The sequence below is a fragment of the Melozone crissalis genome, unplaced genomic scaffold, assembly GCF_028551555.1.
Source record: "Melozone crissalis strain CALT ecotype California unplaced genomic scaffold, PUWL_Pcris_2 ptg000023l_1, whole genome shotgun sequence".
Taxonomy (NCBI): Eukaryota; Metazoa; Chordata; class Aves; order Passeriformes; family Passerellidae; genus Melozone; species Melozone crissalis.
In genome coordinates, this window is record NW_026535801.1 from 328,822 (window position 1) to 348,970 (window position 20,149).

Below are 20,149 nucleotides of genomic sequence, written 5' to 3' on the forward strand. Positions count from 1 at the left end.
CCTGGCTATTGCCGCATCGAGACTGAGCTTTCTACAAAACCTCCTGATGTGTCCTGGCTCTCCACAGTAATAGCAATGTCGCTCTCTCAAAGAGCCTTGAGGTGTTTCCATCCCTCTTGCACCTGACAGTACTGGCCTATCCTTGCCTCCTCCTGGTGGTGGACCCGCCCACTCTGCACTTTCTCTAGCTACAGCAACCATGATCTTAGCCTTGGCCTTTGCTTTTTCTTCCTCCCTCCTTAAATACACCTTCAGTGCCTCTTTTAACAATTCATTTATGTCCTTCTCTTGCCAATCTTCCATCTTCTCCAGTTTTCTCCTTATATCAGGCCAAGATTTGGTAACAAATTGGACTTTTAGCAGCATTTGACCTTCTGAGGTGTCTGGGTCTATTCTAGAGTACAACTGGAAGTTCCGCCTTAGGCGATTAAGCCAGGCAGCAGGAGCTTCATCCTTCTCCTGTGTACCCTCAAACGCCAATTGGGTGTTAGTTCCTTTGGGAACTGACTCTTTGATCCCCCGTATTATCAAAGACCTATATTCCCTCATGGCCTTCCTCCCCTCCTCCTGGTTAGGGTTCCAGCTGGGCTCCGTTAGTGGCAATTTCTGTTCACCTGTTGGCACCTGGGGTCCTGGACTGTTATCTTTCTCCCATATTCTTATGCCAGCCGCCCTTATCATCCGGACTTCTTCTGGGGAAAATAATATACTCAGGATGGAATTCATCTCCCCGCAAGTGTAGATATTTGGACCTAGAAATTGATCCACTTGGTTGGCTATGCCCACTGGGTCCTCAACTAAATGCCCCAACTCTTTCTTGAATCCTCTCACCTCAGAAGCAGTTAGGGGAGCATTCACAAAGCCAACACCTCCCGCTATTCCTCCCATAGGAACCTCTCTGAGGGGAAAGAGTCTCTCCGCCTTGGAGGTCTTGGATCTGGTGCTACAGTACGGCCCATCTTCAAATGCCAAACTACTTTGAGGAATATCTGGGTTACCCTGAACTTTCTGCCCATCAGCAAGTGTATTTGCTGATAGCTGTTCATCGGGCAAGGAGGCATTTATGTCCCAACTAGGAGGAGGAAAAGGGACAGCAATAGGAAGGGGAGAAGAGCCTGAGTGAATATTCAGCAGAGCTGGAGAAGGGGTGGAGAATGCAGCAGGTGGAGTAGGCGCTTGTGGTGATGCAGAAGGATCTGGAGGAGCTGAAGGGGGCGGTGAGGGAGTGGTTGGAGGAGATACTGGGTTTACCATAGCAGAAGCTGAAGAGGTAGAAGGAGGAATTTGAGCAGGTGGTAGTGAGATGGCAGCCGGGGGAGGAACCGGACCTGCCATTTGAGGTGCTTGTAGAAGAGGATTATAAGGTGGAGGGGCAGAAGGAGGCAAATAATCCAGGGGGTCCCATCTTTTACTAGTTCTATCATCCCCTCCTTCGTTCCCCTCTTTCTTCTTCTGTACCTTACAAATTCGCACCCCTTCATCCCCAATAGCACTCTTTACCCAGCAAGATATATACAGTAATTGCTCAGGATCAGTATCTCCTCGAGCTGTCAGATAATTATTTAATTGTTGGCACATCCACTTATCCTTTGTCCCACACCAAGGCCATCCTCCTTGCACCTCTAATTCTGGCCAGACTTCCATACAATAATGGATCATTTTCACTTTATCTAATCCCTCCGTGGCCTCTATAGAATCCCATTTTTCTAACAGTTCTCCTAAGGGACTATTGGGATGTACATACCTCAGTCTCTTGCCGGTCTTTTTACTACTACAACATCCCATTTTTCAGGTCTCAATAACAAAGTCTCAAAGGTGCCTCAACTGACCGCTAATTTCAAAAAAACCTTGTTTGAGGAGGTTCAGCCTCCTCCACTGAACTTCAAATTTCTGCCTGATGCTCAGGACTTTATACTGAAACAACTGCCCAATCTCTTGATTGCCCAACTTTCGTCAGGTCTTATATCTATCGGGACTTGAACACACGATGCCTCGGCCAAGAATCCGGGTCGTGCCTGACTCCCTCAGTCAGGAAAAACAACTGCCTGATTTTTAGTTTGCCTAACTCGCCAATTTTTAGGCTCCACCGTATCAGGACTTAAAAGCAAACCACAGCCTCCTTCGCTGGGGTTTGTGCCTGACTCCCTTTGTCAGGACTTACTTTGCCTGCAGGGCTTGTGAAAACACCCGAATCCTTCTCGGGACTGACAAATCTTACGCGAATCCTTCTCGAGACTTACAAAAGTGCCTGACCTCCCTTTGTCAGGACTTTGGGGTGCGTGCCACTCATACACAGTAATTCACTCCGCACGCCCGGAGTGGGGGGGCCCTTTATTCCCCCTTGGGAGACGGCTTCACTCACGCTAATTCCACTCGCTTTCCCCTGTTTCCGGCCTGCCCCTTCGCAGGAGTCAGGAAACGCGGTACTGAGGGGTCCCACTCACTTCGAAGGTCCGGCTGCCGGCCCTCGTCTCACTCACACACTTGCGCACGTCTCCCACTCCCGCCACCGGGTTTCTCACCAGTCCGGTGCTCCGGTGCTCCTCTGCGTCGCTGCTCCTGAGCCGATCCCTGGTCCTGGTAGCCAGCTGTCCTCTGAAGATCCAAGATGGCCAGTCCTGAGTCGTCTTGCGGCGTGGCTATCCCGGACGAGCCCCCAGCTGAAATAAACAAAAAGGGCCAGGAGACTTCTTCTCCTTTTTAATGCCTTTATTAAAAGTGATCAGCTCAGGATTGGGTGGCTCAACGGGTCTGCAGTCTCTGTCGTCTTCCCGGGCGACTCAGAGGAGGAGGATATGCACAGCTCTGTCCACAAGGGGCAGAGCTGGGGATCACGTCCTCGTGGGAGCCTTTAGGGCCTGCTGATCCCGTCAGATGGTACCTTTGCCGGCTCAGTCAGCCTGGTCTCACCTTCGGGGTCGTCTCTCCTGGTCAGGGCGAGAGGCTCTGAAGGTCGTTTGCATCTCTGCAGGTTCAGCATTCGGCTCTTCACGTCTAGACATCACTCTAGTCTCTCAACTCTTAGGTGGCTCGTTGTTTTGGGGTCTTCTCCGTACACCGGGGGACCCATGCTGCATTGTGGTCTTGGAGTCACTTTGCATAGCCCCCCCCACCTTCTCAGGTCTCTTCTACTGTTCGGGAAAGTTCCCACCCTTCTGGGAAAGGTACAACTTAGCCTCGGGCGAGGCTCTGCTGATACAAAAGGAGCGATTAGCCACAACGACTCGTGATTACAATAACAAAACACGAAGAACTTCAGCAGCTACCCGTGGTCTGGCTGCTTTTTGTAACTTTTTCTCACAAAAAAAATATTACCCGAATTTTGTTCATAACAGCTAGTGCCTGGGCTACACGGGCATCTGCAGTCTCTCCAGGATGAAAAGTCACCCGTGCCCTGGAGATTTTGGGAAGGGGATGGCAGAAGACATTGACGTAATGTCTAAAGGGCCAGGCAACGTCCTCATGTAGAGGGGCGGATGGTCTCCTATCCAAGACGCATGGAGAAGAAAGCACTTAGAAATCGTTACAAGAGCGATTACTGCCAAAAGTCGCTGTTGAGCAGTCAGGCTATAACCTTCTGAAACGTAGAGTGTAATAGGGAAGTAAACTGGGACAAAGGAAGTGTGAAACCTGGATGGATACCCTGGATACTGCGGGGAGAGCAGGCAAAGAAGGTATAGGAGGGTTTTTCCCATCACAGTTGTTGTTAATTCTGCCCGTTCATTGTAACTTGGGCAAAAAGCAGCAAAGAGGGCAAAAGACAAAGTGCAAATCTGATTCTGCACGTGGTGGGAGCCCAGAGGGACAGAGGAAGGTGCCCTGGCCCCACACCACCCCTAGCCCCCAGATGCTGGGTGTGGCTGTAGATGACTTACCTGGAGAGGCATCCAAACAGCTCCCTTCTCCCCACCCAGCGGGGATTAGCCCTCTCCTATGGCTCATCCTGGCCATTGGACATGTCTGGGCACCCTGGGAAGGTACCTGAGGTGCTGCCAGGTCTCTCCAGCCAAGTGTAGGAACCTGGAGGGTGGGCTGTGGGCTAGGCAGCCATGCCGAGGGAGACAGATCCTCCTTGCTGTTTATGGGGCTTGCAGGCACCACAGGGCAGGGGCAGGTCCTGAGTGGGAGGGACACCTTGGTGAATTTTTATGTCCATTGGGGGACTCTGAAATAAGCTTTCAGTAAAAACGTGCACCCAAACTGCTCTGAGTCAGTGTCATCATTGTGAGGGGCAAACGGGCAGTGGGGAAGCCCCAGCAGTGTCCCCAACTTGTGCCAGAGAGGAAAACCAGACTCCCAGGCACCATTGGAAGTCGAATCCAGGATCTCCTGTTTACATGACAGATATGTTAACTGTTATGAACAAAATTCGAGTAATATTTTTTTTGTGAGAAAAAGTTACAAAAAGCAGCCAGACCACGGGTAGCTGCTGAAGTTCTTCGTGTTTTGTTATTGTAATCACGAGTCGTTGTGGCTAATCGCTCCTTTTGTATCAGCAGAGCCTCGCCCGAGGCTAAGTTGTACCTTTCCCAGAAGGGTGGGAACCTTCCCGAACAGTAGAAGGTGGGGGGGGCTATGCAAAGTGACTCCAAGACCACAATGCAGCATGGGTCCCCCGGTGTACGGAGAAAACCCCAAAACAACGAGCCACCTAAGAGTTGAGAGACTGGAGTGATGTCTAGACGTGAAGAGCCGAATGCTGAACCTGCAGAGATGCAAAACACCTTCAGAGCCTCTCGCCCTGACCAAGAGAGACGACCCCGGCGGTGAGACGAGGCTGACTGAGCCGGCAAAGGTACCATCTGACGGGATCAGGAGGCCCTAAAAGCTCCCACGAGGACGTGATCCCCAGCTCTGCTTCTTGTGGACAGAGCTGCGCATATCCTCCTTCTCTGAGTCGCTTTGGGAGAGACGACGGAGACTGCAAACCCGTCGAGCCACCCAATCCTGAGCTGATCACTTTTAATAAAGGCATTGAAAAAGGAGAAGAAGTCTCCTGGCCCTGTTTATTTCATTAACCAGCTGAGCTAGAGCCCCCACCTGCCCCACTGCCGGAGTGCCCCATGGCCACAGACACAGCCCTTCCCATGCCATCCCCATTCCGCTGCCTACTCAAAAATAGGGTCACTCTGCAGGACCAATGTGTCGGGACTCCAGAAACAGGACACAGTCCCATGTGACGCTCTGTATGCCACGCTAAGTTCAAAGCCCTACACATGTCCCTGAGGGATAAAGGGCGATGGCCGAGTCCCGTCGGGCTCGGTGCCGGCTAGGCGGGAGGAGGGCGATGGTGCCCAAAAAGAAGGGCTCGTCCGGGATTTGAACCCGGGACCTCTCGCACCCTAAGCGAGAATCATACCCCTAGACCAACGAGCCGCGGCGCGCTCCCCCTCCCGCAAGGCCCACCTCCCCCCGCCCCGCCCCGCGCCCGCCCCGCCTCCCGCACCGCCCCGACGCCGCAGCCCCGACACAGCGCTGCGCCCGCCCCGCCAAGCGACAAGCACCCCCACGCAGCCCGCACACCCGCGCCCTGAACCGTGCCCACAAACCTCCGCGCCCCGAACCGCGCCCCGAACCGCACCCCGAACCTCAGCACTCCGAACCGCGCCCCGAAACCTCCGCGCCCCGCCGCTCCCACCGCCCTCGCTGCTCCTCCCTCCCCGCGCCGCCGGCGCTGCGATGGCCGAGGGTTGAACGCGTTGCGCTCGAAATCTAGCAGGGGCTCCCTGCGCAGGTTCCAATCCTGCTCACTGATACAGGTTTTACCTGCATAGATGGGAGTCGACTCTCCCTGTATAAATGGCGTCTTAACTTTCTTCTCCTATCAAGGAATATGTAGCATCGTAGGGCAGGGAGTCATGGACCACTCACTCTGGGGTCAGGGGAAGTCCTCCCGGTGATGAAGTTACCTTTTTTTACCAATGGGCCAGCTGGGACCCATGCAAGCCCAGGGCAGTGATGCCAAGGTGCCCAACAATGCAGGTCTGGGTGTGTTTCCATCTTAAGGTATGAGGAGATGTGGGTCTCACTCCCAGAGGAATTGTCGTTTTGGTCAGAGCCTGTCCTGTTTTTCTCTGGAGGTGCAGAGCCCTCTGGGGTCTTCCCGTTGTTCCCCCCCAGTCACTGCAGCTTGGGGCTGGGCAGGATGAGTGGGGAAGCTCGAGGGGCTGGCATGGGGTGTGGCACCCCCTGTGTACCACTGCTGTGCCCCGCACTCTTGGGCCTGCCATGCCCCCAGGCAGCACCAGTGCTTTCGGCAGGGGTCTGTAGAGGGCTCTGCCAGCCCCACAACCAACAGGGAGGAGTCTGGAGAGGCAAAAGGACATGGAGATGCTGGGGGTTGATCCCAAGGCCTCCTGCATGCAAAGTAAGTGCTCTCCCGCTGAGGTACATGTTCCTGTGCAAGGGCAGGGTGGTGTCCAAGGGTCCCCGCTGTCTTCATGGTCCTCCTGCCCTGTGGCCACTGGATTCAGAGAAGTTTTGCAACATGGACCTCCAAATGCCAGCCCCACCTCCTGGGCATAGTAAGATGATTTCCTTGTGCCAGGCTGTGGCAAGGGGCAAAAGGCAACATTAGGCACCCTCCTCAACTCCCAGAATTGGGGAGCACAGATCTGGGGCATGATTCTCACTTAAGGTGTGAGATGTCCTGGGTTCACCTCCTCGATGATCCCACCTTTTGGGCACCTAACTTCTTTGGCTGGCACATGGGACTGCGGCATAACCAGGGCTCTGGCACAGAGGGCTGGGTGCTCCTTCCTGGCTGGGTGGGCAGGATTGGCACCCCAAGGCTGGCAGTGTGCACCCCCAGGGATGAGGGGACTCAGCCAGGCCATCTCCCTGCCCTTCCTGCCTTGCACCGGGATGTGTAGCTCAGCGGGAGAGCACTTGCTTTGCATGCAAGAGGCCCTGGGATCAACCCCCAGCAGCATCTCCATGTCTTTTCCCCTCCAAGACCTGCTGTATCTCTGGGCATCGTTGGAGATGCTTCCCTGTGCTGTCTGTCTTGTGGCCAAGAGACCTGGATTTTTTCCAGCCATCAGTAAATATTCCTGCATGTTCCCTTTTCCCAACCCTCCAGGTGTGGGTTCTGGGGCTGAGCAGAGCCCCACACCAGGCTGGGGGATGGCATAACCAGAGGCAAAGTGCACTGTCCGTGGCTGTCATCAGTTGAGGTGGAACCACGAGGGGCTGTGATGGCCGAGGGGTGAAGGCGTTGGACTTGAAATCCAATAGGGGTTCCCTGCGCAGGTTCGAATCCTGCTCACAGCGACAGGTTTTATCCACCGCTCGGTGTGGTGGGCCGCCCGGGGAGCTGCACTGAACTGAACCCTGTTCCCCAGGGTTTTGATTCCTGCAGAGCAGTGGACAGGGAAGGGGCAGTGCTCTTGCGTTGGGTGGGCTCGTGGACTCTAGCTTCAGCTCATGCATGACCCTTCCTTTTGGGCACCTGTGGCCAGGCATGGCCTCTGCAGTGTCAGGACAAGGGAGGGGAGGCACTGCCCAGCACAGAGGGCACAGGCAGCGTCCCTAGCTGGGTGATCCCTGGGATGGAATGGTGCCATGACTGCCAGGAGAACAGGGTTGCCCAGTGCTCATGGGCACAGGCACAGCTCAGCCATGGCCAGGGCTGGTTCCCTCCTGCATTGGGAAGCAGCTGTCAGGGCAGTGGGGGTCATGCTGCCACCTCAGCCTCAGGGGGAAGCTCTGCCATGGTGCATCACTCACCTTGGGGAGCCATTCCCGAGGTAGATGCGAGTTTATCATCACTGGCCCGTGGAGGAGGTGGGTTTGAGGAAGGAAAAAAAACCTGGAGATGCTGGGGGTTGAACCCAGGGCCTCTTACATGCAAAGCAAGCGCTCTCCCACTGAGCTACATCCCCTGCCTGAGCTGCCCCCCTCTGGGGGTTCTGCCAAGCCCCCGGCTCCTTGTGGCCCCCATTTTAAAACCAGGCAGGTACAGCCCACAGCCATGCTCTGCTGGGCAGAGTGGGAGCTTCAGGTGAAGTTTAGAAACTCCCACTGAATCTTGAAATGTGCAGAGGAACCCCTGGCTTTCTAAACTTTTCAGAGAGGAGCCTGGGTGTGGCTGGACCCAATCTTAGCCCCAGATTTTGGAGTGATTTATCTCTAAAATATTGTATAGATGTAGTAGAAATTTTATACAGCTTTATCCTGCAGGATTAAAAATAAATATTGAAATTAATACTTACACAAATACATATTCTTTATTACAATGATTAGACAAAAAAATCTTAATCAGAATTATTTACTACACAATATAGGTGCTATAACAACTATTACAATATAGTGCACTATGAAAGAATATCGATACAATTTTATTAAAGCAAATATATTAAAGCTGCCAAAACTAATTATTAAGTAAAGTTTGATGTTTCTCACCCAGACCAGCCAATGACTGGGGGCCAATCTCTTGGGCTCAGCCTTAGGGAGTGATGTTAGGAGTGTCTCTCACGGGGGAATCTCCACACATACCCTTAAGAAATGATCTGGCAAAAAAACCTGCCATTCAAATATGGGACTTCTATACTATAAAAGCATGGACTGTGAGCCACATATGTCCAGGCCAGCTGTGCCAGCTCAACAGTTTTAGTAAAGTTGTCAGTAATATTACTTGTTTGTTCCTTTATCCAGATATTTTGCCAGAGCTACTGTTCTTCAACTGACTATCAGGATGTTTAAATTTGAGGTTGATGAGTCAGGCTGGTTTCAGCTTTATTCAACACCAAAAGCAGCGTGACCTATTTTCTTCGTTTAACACTGATTGTTTGGGAAATAGAGCATTGTTTGTTTCCTCCATTCCAGTCTCTGGCATTCCAGAGCAACCTGCTACATATGCCCAGATGACATCTCCACAGCCAGAGAAGAACAAGGGTGAACTCTTCATGGTGACCATCCATCAGAGACAAACAGAGCTGCCACAGGTCCCATCTCACACCAGGCACTTCTGTGAGTTCTCGAACTAAAAAAAGGGTTTTCTGCAATACACGTTTATCTGGCTCGTTGGTCTAGGGGTATGATTCTCGCTTCGGGTGCGAGAGGTCCCGGGTTCAAATCCCGGACGAGCCCTATTTTTGGGCACCTACGCGCCTTGGGATGTGGTGGAGCCAGGGTCGGGATGGAGGTAGGGAAGCAGTGCCTGCAGAGCAGCGATGGGCACAGTGTTTTCTCTGGGCACATCCTTAAACCAGGAGGGGCGCAGGACAGGGAAAGGTGGAGTGCAGCCTGTGACAGTCGGGTTTGGAGCCATGGTGGGCAAAGTGGGGCGAAGGGACTTCGCCAACTCCCCTTGCTGTTGCACGGGGCATGTAGCTCAGCGCTGGGATCAACTCCCAGCATCTCCATCTCCTTTTGCCGCTCCAGAGCTCTCCGCATACGCATACAGGGCCCCCAGAGAGCCCCAGATGGCCCACAAGAAATCCCTGCGGCTGCCTGTGGCCACGGGGCAGCTGCGATTGCCTGCCGGCAGCCCAAGGCGGGCAGCAAGGAAATGCGCGGCGAGATGTCCCTCCTTGGCCAGGTGCCCTAGAGACTGGAGGCAGCCCGAGCCCCTTCCCCACGGGGCTCACGGTGTCTCCTGGCGTGAGCACGGGTGCCGGGCCTCGCCCGGCTGTCGGGGCAGCGCTGCGGGTGTAAAAAGAAGGGCTCGTCCGGGATTTGAACCCGGGACCTCTCGCACCCTAAGCGAGAATCATACCCCTAGACCAACGAGCCGGCCTACTCCACCCCTCCCGCCCCCCCACTCTGCCCCAGCGCACCCCGCACACGTCCCCGCTGCCGCCACAGCGCCGCGCTCCACGCTCACACACACTCACACACCTCGCCGCCCTGCCCGCACACCCACACCACGCACACGCACAACCCTGCACACCCCTTACACACCTCACACACCCCACCGCCCCCACACCCACCACGCTCCTCGCTACACTCCCCCCACCGCCCCTGGCCCCAAAACCCCACCGCCCCCCATCCACCCACACCCCTGACACACACACACGCCCATTGCTGACACTCACCACTAACACCGCTCACACCACATCCCCTCTGCACCATGCCCCACACCACAACCCGGTGCCACAACAAAGCACCGCCCATTCCAACTCCTGCAAGGGCCGCCGACGGCCACTGACGGAGGAAACAGAGCCTGCGACTCCCATGTGCTGCATCTGGCATCTCGTGGCTACAGCAAGAGGCACCTCCCTGCCCCCACACTGTGTGAGGCCACCCACAGCCCTGGCACCCCATAACCCCCAACAGGTTTTGGAAGATGTAGAGTGGGGGACAGAATGAGCACCTCCTGGTTCATTGATCTAGAGGTGTGATTCTTGCCTTGGGTGTAGGACGACCTGGGTTTAACTCCAAGATATCTCTTACTTTTGGCCACTCACCATGTCCAGCACTGAGGGTGACCCTTGTTAGCAGGGTACATCCCTGAAGGAAAGATGGACTCCAAAGGACTGGTGACAAAATGTTGCTGGGGGAGAGAGATGTAGTTCAGATCAACCCCTAAGCATTCTCCACATCCTTGTGCCTTCTCAAACACCTCTCTGCTGGTTGTGAGGCTGCCAGAGCTCTCCACGAAAGGCCTGGCGCTGTGTCCTGGCATCCCAAGGTTGTATAAAAATCTTGTGGCTGTTTTTCTACCGTGCCTGGAGGCTGCAGAGCATAGAAGGCATTTTTTAACTTCCTCACAGGGCTCAGGACGTCTCTTGGGGTGAAAATCTATGCTGAGGGGACCAGCTCAGAAGGAGGAGGATAGTGTAGGCAGATTCATGCAACAGTTGAATTCAGGACCACTTCCACTCTAAAACACATACCCAGAGCAATGAAGGGGGGTACACTGTCCTTCCAAGGATGTGGGAGAGGGTTTTGAGGAGTAATACACTCAGAATCTTCAGGATGCTCCACCTCCAGTATCCAAATCGTGAATACCGCCTGAGGGAGAAGAGAAGGTAGGGCTTAGGGCCGTGTGGCTCTTCATGACGCTCCCCCTATCAACTCCTGCCGGGACTCCCAATAGAGAGAGGTGTCAGGGCTTTGGGTAAAACCCATGTCAGTGAGCAGGATTGGAACCTGCGCAGGGAGCCCCTGCTGGATTTCGAGTGCAACGCGTTCAACCCTCGGCCAACGCAGCGCCGGCGGCGCGGGGAGGGAGGAGCAGTGAGGGCGGTGGAAGAGGCGGGGCGCGGAGGTTTAGGGGCGCGGTAAGGGGTGCGGAGGTTCGGGGTGCGGTTCGGGGCGCGGGTGTGCGGGCTGCGTGGGGGTGCTTGTCGCTTGGCGGGGCGGGTGCAGCGCTGTGTCGGGGCTGCGGCGTCGGGGCGGTGCGGGAGGCGGGGCGGGCGCGGGGCGGGGCGGGGGGAGGTGGGCCGTGCGGGAGGGGGAGCGCGCCGCGGCTCGTTGGTCTAGGGGTATGATTCTCGCTTAGGGTGCGAGAGGTCCCGGGTTCAAATCCCGGACGAGCCCTTCTTTTTACACACCCAGCGCCCACCCTCACCACACCCCAACCCACTGCAAGCACCCTGCCCTGCCATTCGCACTCCCCCTCGCCACCTCCGCCCGCCCGCCCGCCCGCCCGACACTGCAGCCGCCCGACACTGCAGCCGCCCGACACAGGCCTGCCACGCCTCCACTCTGGCCCTTACCTGCCCTGCCTGCTCTGCGCCACACTTCTTCGCCCTACTCCGAGCCCCTCCCCAGCCCAATGGCACCTAAGGCACCCGCACTGCCTGCCAACACCTCAAGGCCCTTTCCCCAGCTTGGGCGGCAGGGCAAGGCAGTAGACACAGGCATTTGCTCCGATGCACGAGAACGCCAGGCCGGGCACGCTGGCACGGGGATGTAGCTCAGCGGGAGAGCGCTTGCTTTGCATGCAAGAGGCCCTGGGATCAACCCCCAGCATCTCCATCTCCTTTTGCCGCTCCAGAGCTCTCCGCATACGCATACAGGGCCCCCAGAGAGCCCCAGATGGCCCACAAGAAATCCCTGCGGCTGCCTGTGGCCACGGGGCAGCTGCGATTGCCTGCCGGCAGCCCAAGGCGGGCAGCAAGGAAATGCGCGGCGAGATGTCCCTCCTTGGCCAGGTGCCCTAGAGACTGGAGGCAGCCCGAGCCCCTTCCCCACGGGGCTCACGGTGTCTCCTGGCATGACCATTGTCTTTGTGTAATGATTGGTGCTGAGGAGGAGCATTCAGAAAGGGAGATGAGACAGGCTGTCAGAGCAGGGCAGTGTAGGGTGGCAGCTGGAACAGCTCTACCAGGGCAAGGGGAGGGGGCAGCATGTTCCTGTAGGGTCTGGGGATTGCCAAACTCAGGTGGTGGTGCTTATGGGATGTGTTGGTCTCCCTGTGCCAGGGCCTTGGGTCAGCACTAGGAGTGTTCCCTGCAGCTAAAAGAGATGGGGTTTGCAGCTGGGAAACCCCAAACCTGGGGTAGCATGTGCGCAGAGAAGTGGGCAGAGCATCAGGTGTTTTAAGGAGCAGCCAGTGTCAGGAGTGGCAGTGGGTGCTATGGCTCATCTGGTCAATGTGCCTGCCTTGTAAACAGGAGATCTTGGGTTCAGCTCCCAGTGGTGCCTCAGCCTGAGGGACTGTTTTTCCCCCCTGTCCCGAACTGGGTGCACTGCTGGGGGTCCTTGTCCTGCTCAGAGCACTGTCAGCCCCCAGTTCTCTGTCCCGCCTGACTCTACTCTGGGAATAAAATGTTTCCTTCTGCTTCCTCTCCCTTCTCACCTCACACTGGAAAGCTGGGCTAAACTATTTCCAGAAACCAGGCAATTTGGGAAATAAGAGATACATTAGATGCTGTCTGGACCCCTCCCATCTTCCCTATTACTTTGCACAGCTGGTGTGGAGTCATGTGGGAAAACCCTCTGGACACAGGTTGGGTGTGGGTGTCTAATGGAGATGTTTGGTGCAGGCGTTTTTGTGGCAACAATAAATGCCATGTTACTCTTTGCCACCCCATGGACACAGAAGGGAGCAGGGAGAGGGGCAAATGAATCACAAACACTTGCTTGTCTCCCTGCCCTGCTGTGACAGGAGCTGCCAGAGCTCTGCCTGCACAGCCTTGCTCACCAAAGGACACCTTGAAGAACCAGCTCCAGTATTGCTGTCTATGGGCAAACAAACAAACAAAAAAACCACTCCCCCCCCCAAAAAAACCAAAACACAAAAAAAAAAACCAAACCAAAAAAAACCCCCAAAAAACCACAACCCCCCCCAAAAAATCTGCAAAAGGAAATTTGCTAAAAAGAACAGGCCAGTAGGGGACGAGGTGGCCGAGTGGTTAAGGCGATGGACTGCTAATCCATTGTGCTCTGCACGCGTGGGTTCGAATCCCACCCTCGTCGGCTTCCCTGTATACTGTCTCCTGTGGCATGCTCTTTTGTGCAGCTTCCCGTGCCCTCCTGCTCTCGGTGTTTTGCTCTGCTCTGTCAAATGCGCGTTACATCTGCCCCGGGGCTGCTGCTGCCAGGGGCTGAGCGTGCTCCTCGTGGCTCAGGGTCTGGTGTGGCCCTTCTGTGCAATGTGCCATGGTAGCAGGGTGCCTGAGCCCACCTGCCAGCTGCTCTCCTGCCATCCCGCTGCCTCCTCTCCAGGAGCACTGAACTGTAGGCAGGGGAGGTCAGGACTGCCCATCCCTGGGCATCCTCAAGGATGCCAATGGGAGTCAAAAGCTGCCTCTGGCATGTCTCAGAGGAGCTTGTTCTGGAGAAGGCAGAGCTACTGTGCACTGGCAGCTCCCTCCTGTGCCTGGAGCAGTGCTCACAGTGGAGATTCCTGGAGACAGGACAGAGTGACCAATGGCAAGATGAAGAGGAAGGAGGTAAAACTGCTTCTGGAATCTCAGAAGCAGAGAGGAAACCCTTGCATCCGGGAGTCTGTGCTTTGAGGCACCTGGGGAAATGTATCGTGCCAGTCTTTCTAGTGCCTTCCCCTTCTCCCCTCTACTCCTCTCCACTGATGAGCAATTCCATGGCTTCAAGACAAGGTGAGGATGCTCAGGCTTAGCTGCCCACACCTTTTTTACCGTCACTGTGGCTACATTTCCTTCCCATGCCTTGGGGAGATGTCTCTGGGGACGAGTGAGGAGCTGCTTCCCTCTATCAGTGTCTCCTGAGCCACAAACCATGACCAAACTGGGGGGAAACACCGGCCCCATCCCATTCCACTGCCATGAGATGCTGTGCTGCTTGGCCAGGTCTGCCACCCTAGGAAGGGGGAGATGTTGCTGCCTGGACAGCCAGGTGCCCTGCAAGGGATCTGTGTGAGATTTCCTGGGAAAAATACATGAGTTTGGGTCCAGCCCTGCAGAGAGACCAACCTGCGGTTGGAGATGATGAAATGGGCTGGGGTGGTGGGTGCAGAGGTACAGCAGTGCATGGCAGGGGGACTGCTGTCACAGGATAGGACCGGGGACTTGCAGAGCACAGGCAGCCAGGAGAGGACCCCTACTGATTTATTTGGGACACCCTTCAACCCTGCCCTGGCACACACATGTCCCTGTCCTGGTGAGCGGTGACGAGTCCTCCTGAAGGGAATGTGCCACTGTCAGTGGTGCTGTGGGGCATCAGCCCACTCTGGGACCTGGAAATTACAGGGATCCTTTGGCATGGAACTGGATCATCTGCAGCCTCGGGACAGCGCCTGGCAGCCGGAGCCTGTCTCTCCCCAGTGGCACCCGCTGGGCTCCCTGGGCTGCACAGAGTGGCCCTGGAGCACCCCGAGTCTGCTTTGGCAAGGACACAGGCAGCCAGGATACTCTGTGCCTGGGTCTGGCTGCATCAGGATTCTGCCTTCTGGCACTGGGGTGTCCCACTCATCCATCAGCCAGCTGGGAGTGGTCCGTGACTGTCCTGCTGCCAGTAGGCAAGCCCTTGGGTGAGCACCCTGCATGCAGACATTTCTTGGAGATGGGATGCTGTAGGTCTGTTGCTGCTCCAAGATGTGACCCTGCCTTTAGCTTTCAGGAGAAATTTTAGGACAGGGGCAAGCTCCCTCCCTCCAGCCAGTCTCGGACACATCCAGCCCTTGGGTCATTGGAAATCAAAATGCAAAGTGCAACTGGGACTGGTGATAGGAAGGGAAACACATGGATTATTGATCCTGGGCCATGTTTTTTGTGTCCTTACTTGCAGGAAGGGGCAGGGCTGAGGTGGCCACACATCCTGGATCCATGCAGAAGTTAAGGAAATGGATCCAACATGTTTTGTTTGGTGAAATTTTCTCAGGTTTGAGGTTCATACAGAGAAAGTCACATCTCGAGCAGTAAGTGCTCAATCCCTGAAATGAATACAGATTGGAAAGTCAGTCTTTGTTTTTCTCCCAAATATCTGCCCTGTCCCCATCTGTTTTTGTTTTTAAAAATTCAGTCACTACACATATCAGATTATTTTAACTTCCTAACATGTGCCTTTTGTTTCCCCTGCTGTCTTTTCTGGAAAAAGGACTTGTTTCAGTCCACAGATCTGCTCACATTCGACAATATTTCCCCTCTGAGTGCCACATTGCATTTATCCCAAGCATCACTGCATCTATGGATATTATTCTCGGGCATGATGGTCCAAGTGTGAGCAGAATCTCAAGTGCTTAAACTGTATTTCAAAACTGAAACACACAGCGAGGCTGCAGTTCTGAATATCCCACCCTGTGCCTGGAAGCGTGGAAGGGAGTCACCCAGGAAGGGCTGTTTTCCTGAGAAAATGGGAGTGCACAGAAACACAGAACAAAAAAAAAAAGAAAAAACCAAACAAACCAGATTGGTAGAAGAAGGGTTTAATTCTCAAGCTGTGGGTCCAAGATGCATTTGTGGCATCAATTTATTATTCAAGAGTGGAGCAAAAAGCAGCACAGTAAAGCTTAAACTTTAACCTCATCTTTTCCTGCTTCCCAAGTTGCCATTTAGGAGATTATGAATGATGAGCCCACAGCGTCCTGCCTTACTCCAGGCGCCGCCAGGTTGCTTCTCCCTGAAGCCCATGTCCTCTGCTGAACCTCAGATGTGATTCCCTTTTCCCCCTTCCAGAATGACGTTAAAAAATAGCTGAGTTTGGCCTCAGAACCTTGGAAAGGCTTTGTTGCCCTGACAGGCAAGCAGAGAAGAGTCACTAGGGACCATTCAGTGATATCCATTGTGGCCAAGTCATCTCAAGAACTCAAATGACCCCCCAAACCCCACAAGGCACATCTTTAACAAGATGCTCACAGCCCCACACACACATAGTATACGTCTCCCAGTTCTGCCAGGGTTTATTCCAGGGCAAGAGATGTTTGTGCTGTCAGTTGGGCTCTGCTTGTGTGAAATGAAAAGCCAGTTTCAGACTTTCCTTGCCTCTGGAGCTCATGATGGCTCATCATGGTCTTGCTTGGGTCCACATCAGCAATTCCCTCTCCCCAATGTGAGGCTGATTCATGTTTAAGTGCAGGTTGAGATGTTTGGGATGTTTAATAGCTAACAGGCTTACAGCAGATCCCAGATCCCCGGTGTCACACCAGAGCCTGTAATTACTGTAATTAACCCTGTCTTGACGATGTCACCCCATCACAAGGAAGGACACCTGTGACCTTCTGGCTCACTGCTACCACCCTATCCAAAGAATGGGATGGAAGGGCTCTTGGAAGTCAGTTCCTTGCACAAAATCAGCCAGTTTAGGTATGTGTCATCTGTGGGGCTGGACTTCAGAGCCCCACTTTGCTTTTAAAATCTGATGTGCCTTCCAAGCACGACTTATACCCCAGGTGTGAGGAATAATAACAAAAAAAAAACCCCAAAAAAACAAAAAAACAAACAACAAACAACAAACAACAACAACAACAAAACCACAAAAAACTCACACCCACACACACACAAAAAAAAAAAAAAGCAGAAAAATCCTCTAAGTGCATCCAAACCCATAACAAATTGCTCACGCTGGGCTAGGTCAGTTCCCTGTGTCCACATCACTCATATCCTCACTCCTTCAGTCCTGCAGCCCCTCAGCTTTCCTGGCCTCCATGAAACTCCTGGCACAGGATTTCACTCCAAATGGATGTTCCTTACATTCAGTTTACATCCTTGATCTCACCTCAGGTGCATGAGAGAGCTGAATTGGTTGTGCTGAGAGGAAGGTGGGGATATGTCTGCTCTAAATTCTGCTGAAACACTCTCCTGCCTGGTGGCATAAAGACCTAAAATGTCCCTTGGCCTTAGGAAGTAAGGTAATTAATGCCTGTAGCCCAAATCATTTCAATCTTACTCAGTATTACATGGAAGCAAAACATGAGAGATGAAAGAAGGAACTGTTTAATCAGTCAGGGGAGCTTTCCAGGAGAAAACTGCTGGTTGTTGGGGAATTTCAGACTGAAGGCACACACCCACTCCCCTGGGGGGCTGGGCCACCCTATAAAATTGTGCGGACAGTGCTTGGCCCCACCACCTGCTCCAGCTGCCACCACTGCCACCTCCATCTGGGTAAGTCGAGACAGGCTCCATCCCCTTCCCCATCCCTGCCTTTTCCCTTCCAGCTGCACAGGACATCAGGGAAGGGTGTATTTCTGCCCTAAAATGAAGAGTGCAAGGATGCAGAGCTTATAGGGTCTGCAACCACATAATCAGTTGCATCCTGCATGATTTTCCTTGCTGAAGCAGAGAAACAAATTAGAACAGGACATGCCTGAGTTGCAGGGATCAATGTGTCCCTGTTTATGGATGAGCATCAAATGTCCCTTATATTTTGGGATGGAATGGTTCAGTTCATGTTGTGTTGATCTAAGTGGGTTTTGCTTCAACCATGAGCATCTTGTGACCACTTTGCTTGCCAAAGGCTCCCCGTCAGCTCGAAGCAGGAGTAGGTCTGCTCTGTGGTCCCAGAACCTGGTGCCTCCAACTTTCCCAGACCAACCTGCAGCTCAAACAAAATTCCCCTCATTCTCCTGAGTGGTTTATGGGGCAAGGGGGGGGGAAGCTTTCTTTTGGTGTTTCTAAACCATCCAAACTCACCCTGTAGGTTGCTCTCTCATGCCTCTTATTATGGGAGGCATTGAGTGAGGGCTCAGCAAGGACAGACTGGCCTCTGCCTTGTTTTTACATCCCAGCTCTGGCTTTCAGGTGCACATCCTTGCTGAGCCATGTCCTGCTACGACCTGTGCCTGCCCTCCTCTTGCGGCCCCCGGCCCCTGGCCACCAGCTGCACCCAGCCCTGCTTCCGCCGCTGCAGGGACTCCACCGCCTTCATCCAGCCACCCACGGTCGTGGTCACGCTGCCCGGGCCCATCCTCAGCTCCTTCCCGCAGAACACCACGGTGGGCTCCACGGCGTCGGCGGCGGTCGGGAGCTACCTGCGCTGCTGCGGCATCCCTGTGGGCTCCCGGGGGCTGGGCAGGGCAGGACTGCTGTGCCTGGGCACCGGGCTGTAGGGTGTCCCCAGCGCGCTGCTCCTCCTGCCCGTGCTAGCAGTGTGGTCAGGAAAGGAAAGCAAAGCACACGACCAAGACTGGGGGAGAGGACTAAGGAGATGCCCCTGGGTTTCCCAGCAGTTGCCCCAGGAGGATGGTAGCCATGCGAGCTCGTCACTCCAGACCGTACCTCTGTACACCTTTATCTCACTAAGTCTTTATATTTCCATGCTCTGCACGGCATTTGCTGCTGGCTGGGCAATACATGCTTCTAGCAGGTTGTAGATGGCAGATGATAATCATGGGGTGGTGGAACTAGGGGACACCCCTTGTAGAGATCAGCTTGTCCCAAAGTGGGGTTTATCCATTTCTTTACTGGGCACTGGAAGCACACTTTGTACTCTGAACTGGTTGACTCTCCTCCTCATTAAAGACTTGCTACATCATAGCCTGAGTCTTCGGTTGTTCCTTGTTCAGGAGCCTGAAGGAGTGACCTCCTCTGGAGGCAGCTGGGGAGGTTTGGTTTTTACATGAAATGAGGGTTTCTGCTACCCAGCTCTTTCTTCCCTGTGCTGACAGACGTGTGTGGTTTGCTGGAATCAGTCCCGAGGCAACTCTCTTATCCTGGAAACCTCTCCTCCTGCCCCATGGCAAGCACCTGCTCAGGGAGGAATTCCTGCAAGAGCACACTTTATTGCCTGTTCCCTCAAGGAGCTGGGAATGTGAAGGTTTGACATTTCAAAATGGCATTTACCCTGCATTTTGCAGTGATATTTTGTGGGGCTGAGCTAAGGAGGCAGGCATGGAGTCAGGGAAAAAAAGGCAGAAGTGGGATTTTTGGCAGATGGGCTTTTTTGGAGGGGCATTCTATGCCAAGCTCACATAGTGTTTAATGGGTGACAGTGAAGAGTGAAAAAGAAGAGACAATAATTACTTGATGGAGAGGGGACACTGAAGTCCCTGAAGATGTTAGGAATTGAGTAAAGCCTCTTTTTAAAATGCCATGGATCATGAGGCAGAACCTTTTCAGCTGATGGAAGAAGGAATAGGACTATGTGCATAAAGTTTGTGAGCATTCATAATGAGGGATTATGCTGAGCTTGAAAGCCTATTGGTCATCAAAAGCCTTTGACCAAGCTCAACTGGTTTTAATGCCCAGGAGACCTTTTCTGAAGTGCTCCTAATTTGAAGAAAATTTGCATGGCAATTTCTCATCAGCCAGTGCACCAGGAGAAGGGAGGTGTCCTTCTTCCAAGGACTGCTCAGATATTTTTATCCCAGCCTGGCAATTGTCTGCAGAGATAGGATGCAAAATTTTGAATTAAAAATTACAAAAAGCTTTGAAATTCCAGCTGAAGTTTTGTTGGGAAGCTGTGGGTCTCTGGGCCTTGTGCAGCTGCCTTCCTCAAACCTGCTGGACCGAATAGTCCAGGAGGGAGCAGGTGGACAGAATAATCACATTTTTAATGTAGCTTTTCACTGAATGACTCCACTGGTGAGGTTGTACAGATTTTAATTTGTTTGTTTTTTGGGCTTTTTTTTCTGAAAATCCGATGTCTACAAAAATCTAAATAGCTCCTCGATTTGACTTGAAAATTGTGGTGTCTTAGTGTAGACAGGTGGGGAAATGAGGACCTCGGTGCCTTTCAGCGCTGCCTATCCTGAGGGTCAGGGGACTCTGTCTCCCATGGGAGCTGTGACTCCAGCTGGGAGCTGTGCCTCCTTGGCTTCCAGCTCAAGAGCAGTCCTGAATTCACC

At 53.7% G+C, this 20,149-nt stretch overlaps 1 protein-coding gene and 9 non-coding genes across 10 annotated transcripts; 7 read left to right on the forward strand and 3 right to left on the reverse strand.

Moving 5' to 3' along the window:
- Positions 1–5,304: 5,304 nt before the first annotated feature.
- On the reverse strand, positions 5,305–5,376 carry TRNAP-AGG (transfer RNA proline (anticodon AGG)). The gene has a single exon. It is a non-coding gene; the product is annotated as a tRNA-Pro (tRNA).
- Positions 5,377–6,863: 1,487 nt separating this feature from the next.
- On the forward strand, positions 6,864–6,934 carry TRNAA-UGC (transfer RNA alanine (anticodon UGC)). The gene has a single exon. It is a non-coding gene; the product is annotated as a tRNA-Ala (tRNA).
- A 256-nt stretch (positions 6,935–7,190) lies between these two features.
- TRNAS-UGA (transfer RNA serine (anticodon UGA)) lies at positions 7,191–7,272 on the forward strand. Its single transcript has one exon. It is a non-coding gene; the product is annotated as a tRNA-Ser (tRNA).
- Positions 7,273–7,811: 539 nt separating this feature from the next.
- Positions 7,812–7,883, reverse strand: TRNAA-UGC (transfer RNA alanine (anticodon UGC)). Its single transcript has one exon. It is a non-coding gene; the product is annotated as a tRNA-Ala (tRNA).
- Positions 7,884–9,018: 1,135 nt separating this feature from the next.
- Positions 9,019–9,090, forward strand: TRNAP-CGG (transfer RNA proline (anticodon CGG)). The gene has a single exon. It is a non-coding gene; the product is annotated as a tRNA-Pro (tRNA).
- Positions 9,091–9,663: 573 nt separating this feature from the next.
- TRNAP-AGG (transfer RNA proline (anticodon AGG)) lies at positions 9,664–9,735 on the reverse strand. The gene has a single exon. It is a non-coding gene; the product is annotated as a tRNA-Pro (tRNA).
- Positions 9,736–11,412: 1,677 nt separating this feature from the next.
- Positions 11,413–11,484, forward strand: TRNAP-AGG (transfer RNA proline (anticodon AGG)). Its single transcript has one exon. It is a non-coding gene; the product is annotated as a tRNA-Pro (tRNA).
- Positions 11,485–11,853: 369 nt separating this feature from the next.
- On the forward strand, positions 11,854–11,925 carry TRNAA-UGC (transfer RNA alanine (anticodon UGC)). Its single transcript has one exon. It is a non-coding gene; the product is annotated as a tRNA-Ala (tRNA).
- A 1,361-nt stretch (positions 11,926–13,286) lies between these two features.
- On the forward strand, positions 13,287–13,368 carry TRNAS-GCU (transfer RNA serine (anticodon GCU)). Its single transcript has one exon. It is a non-coding gene; the product is annotated as a tRNA-Ser (tRNA).
- A 4,756-nt stretch (positions 13,369–18,124) lies between these two features.
- On the forward strand, positions 18,125–18,412 carry LOC128938301 (beta-keratin-related protein-like). Its single transcript, XM_054278468.1, has one exon. The coding sequence runs from the start codon at positions 18,125–18,127 to the stop codon at positions 18,410–18,412; it is 288 nt and encodes a 95-aa protein (XP_054134443.1).
- The last annotated feature ends 1,737 nt before the right edge of the window (positions 18,413–20,149 follow it).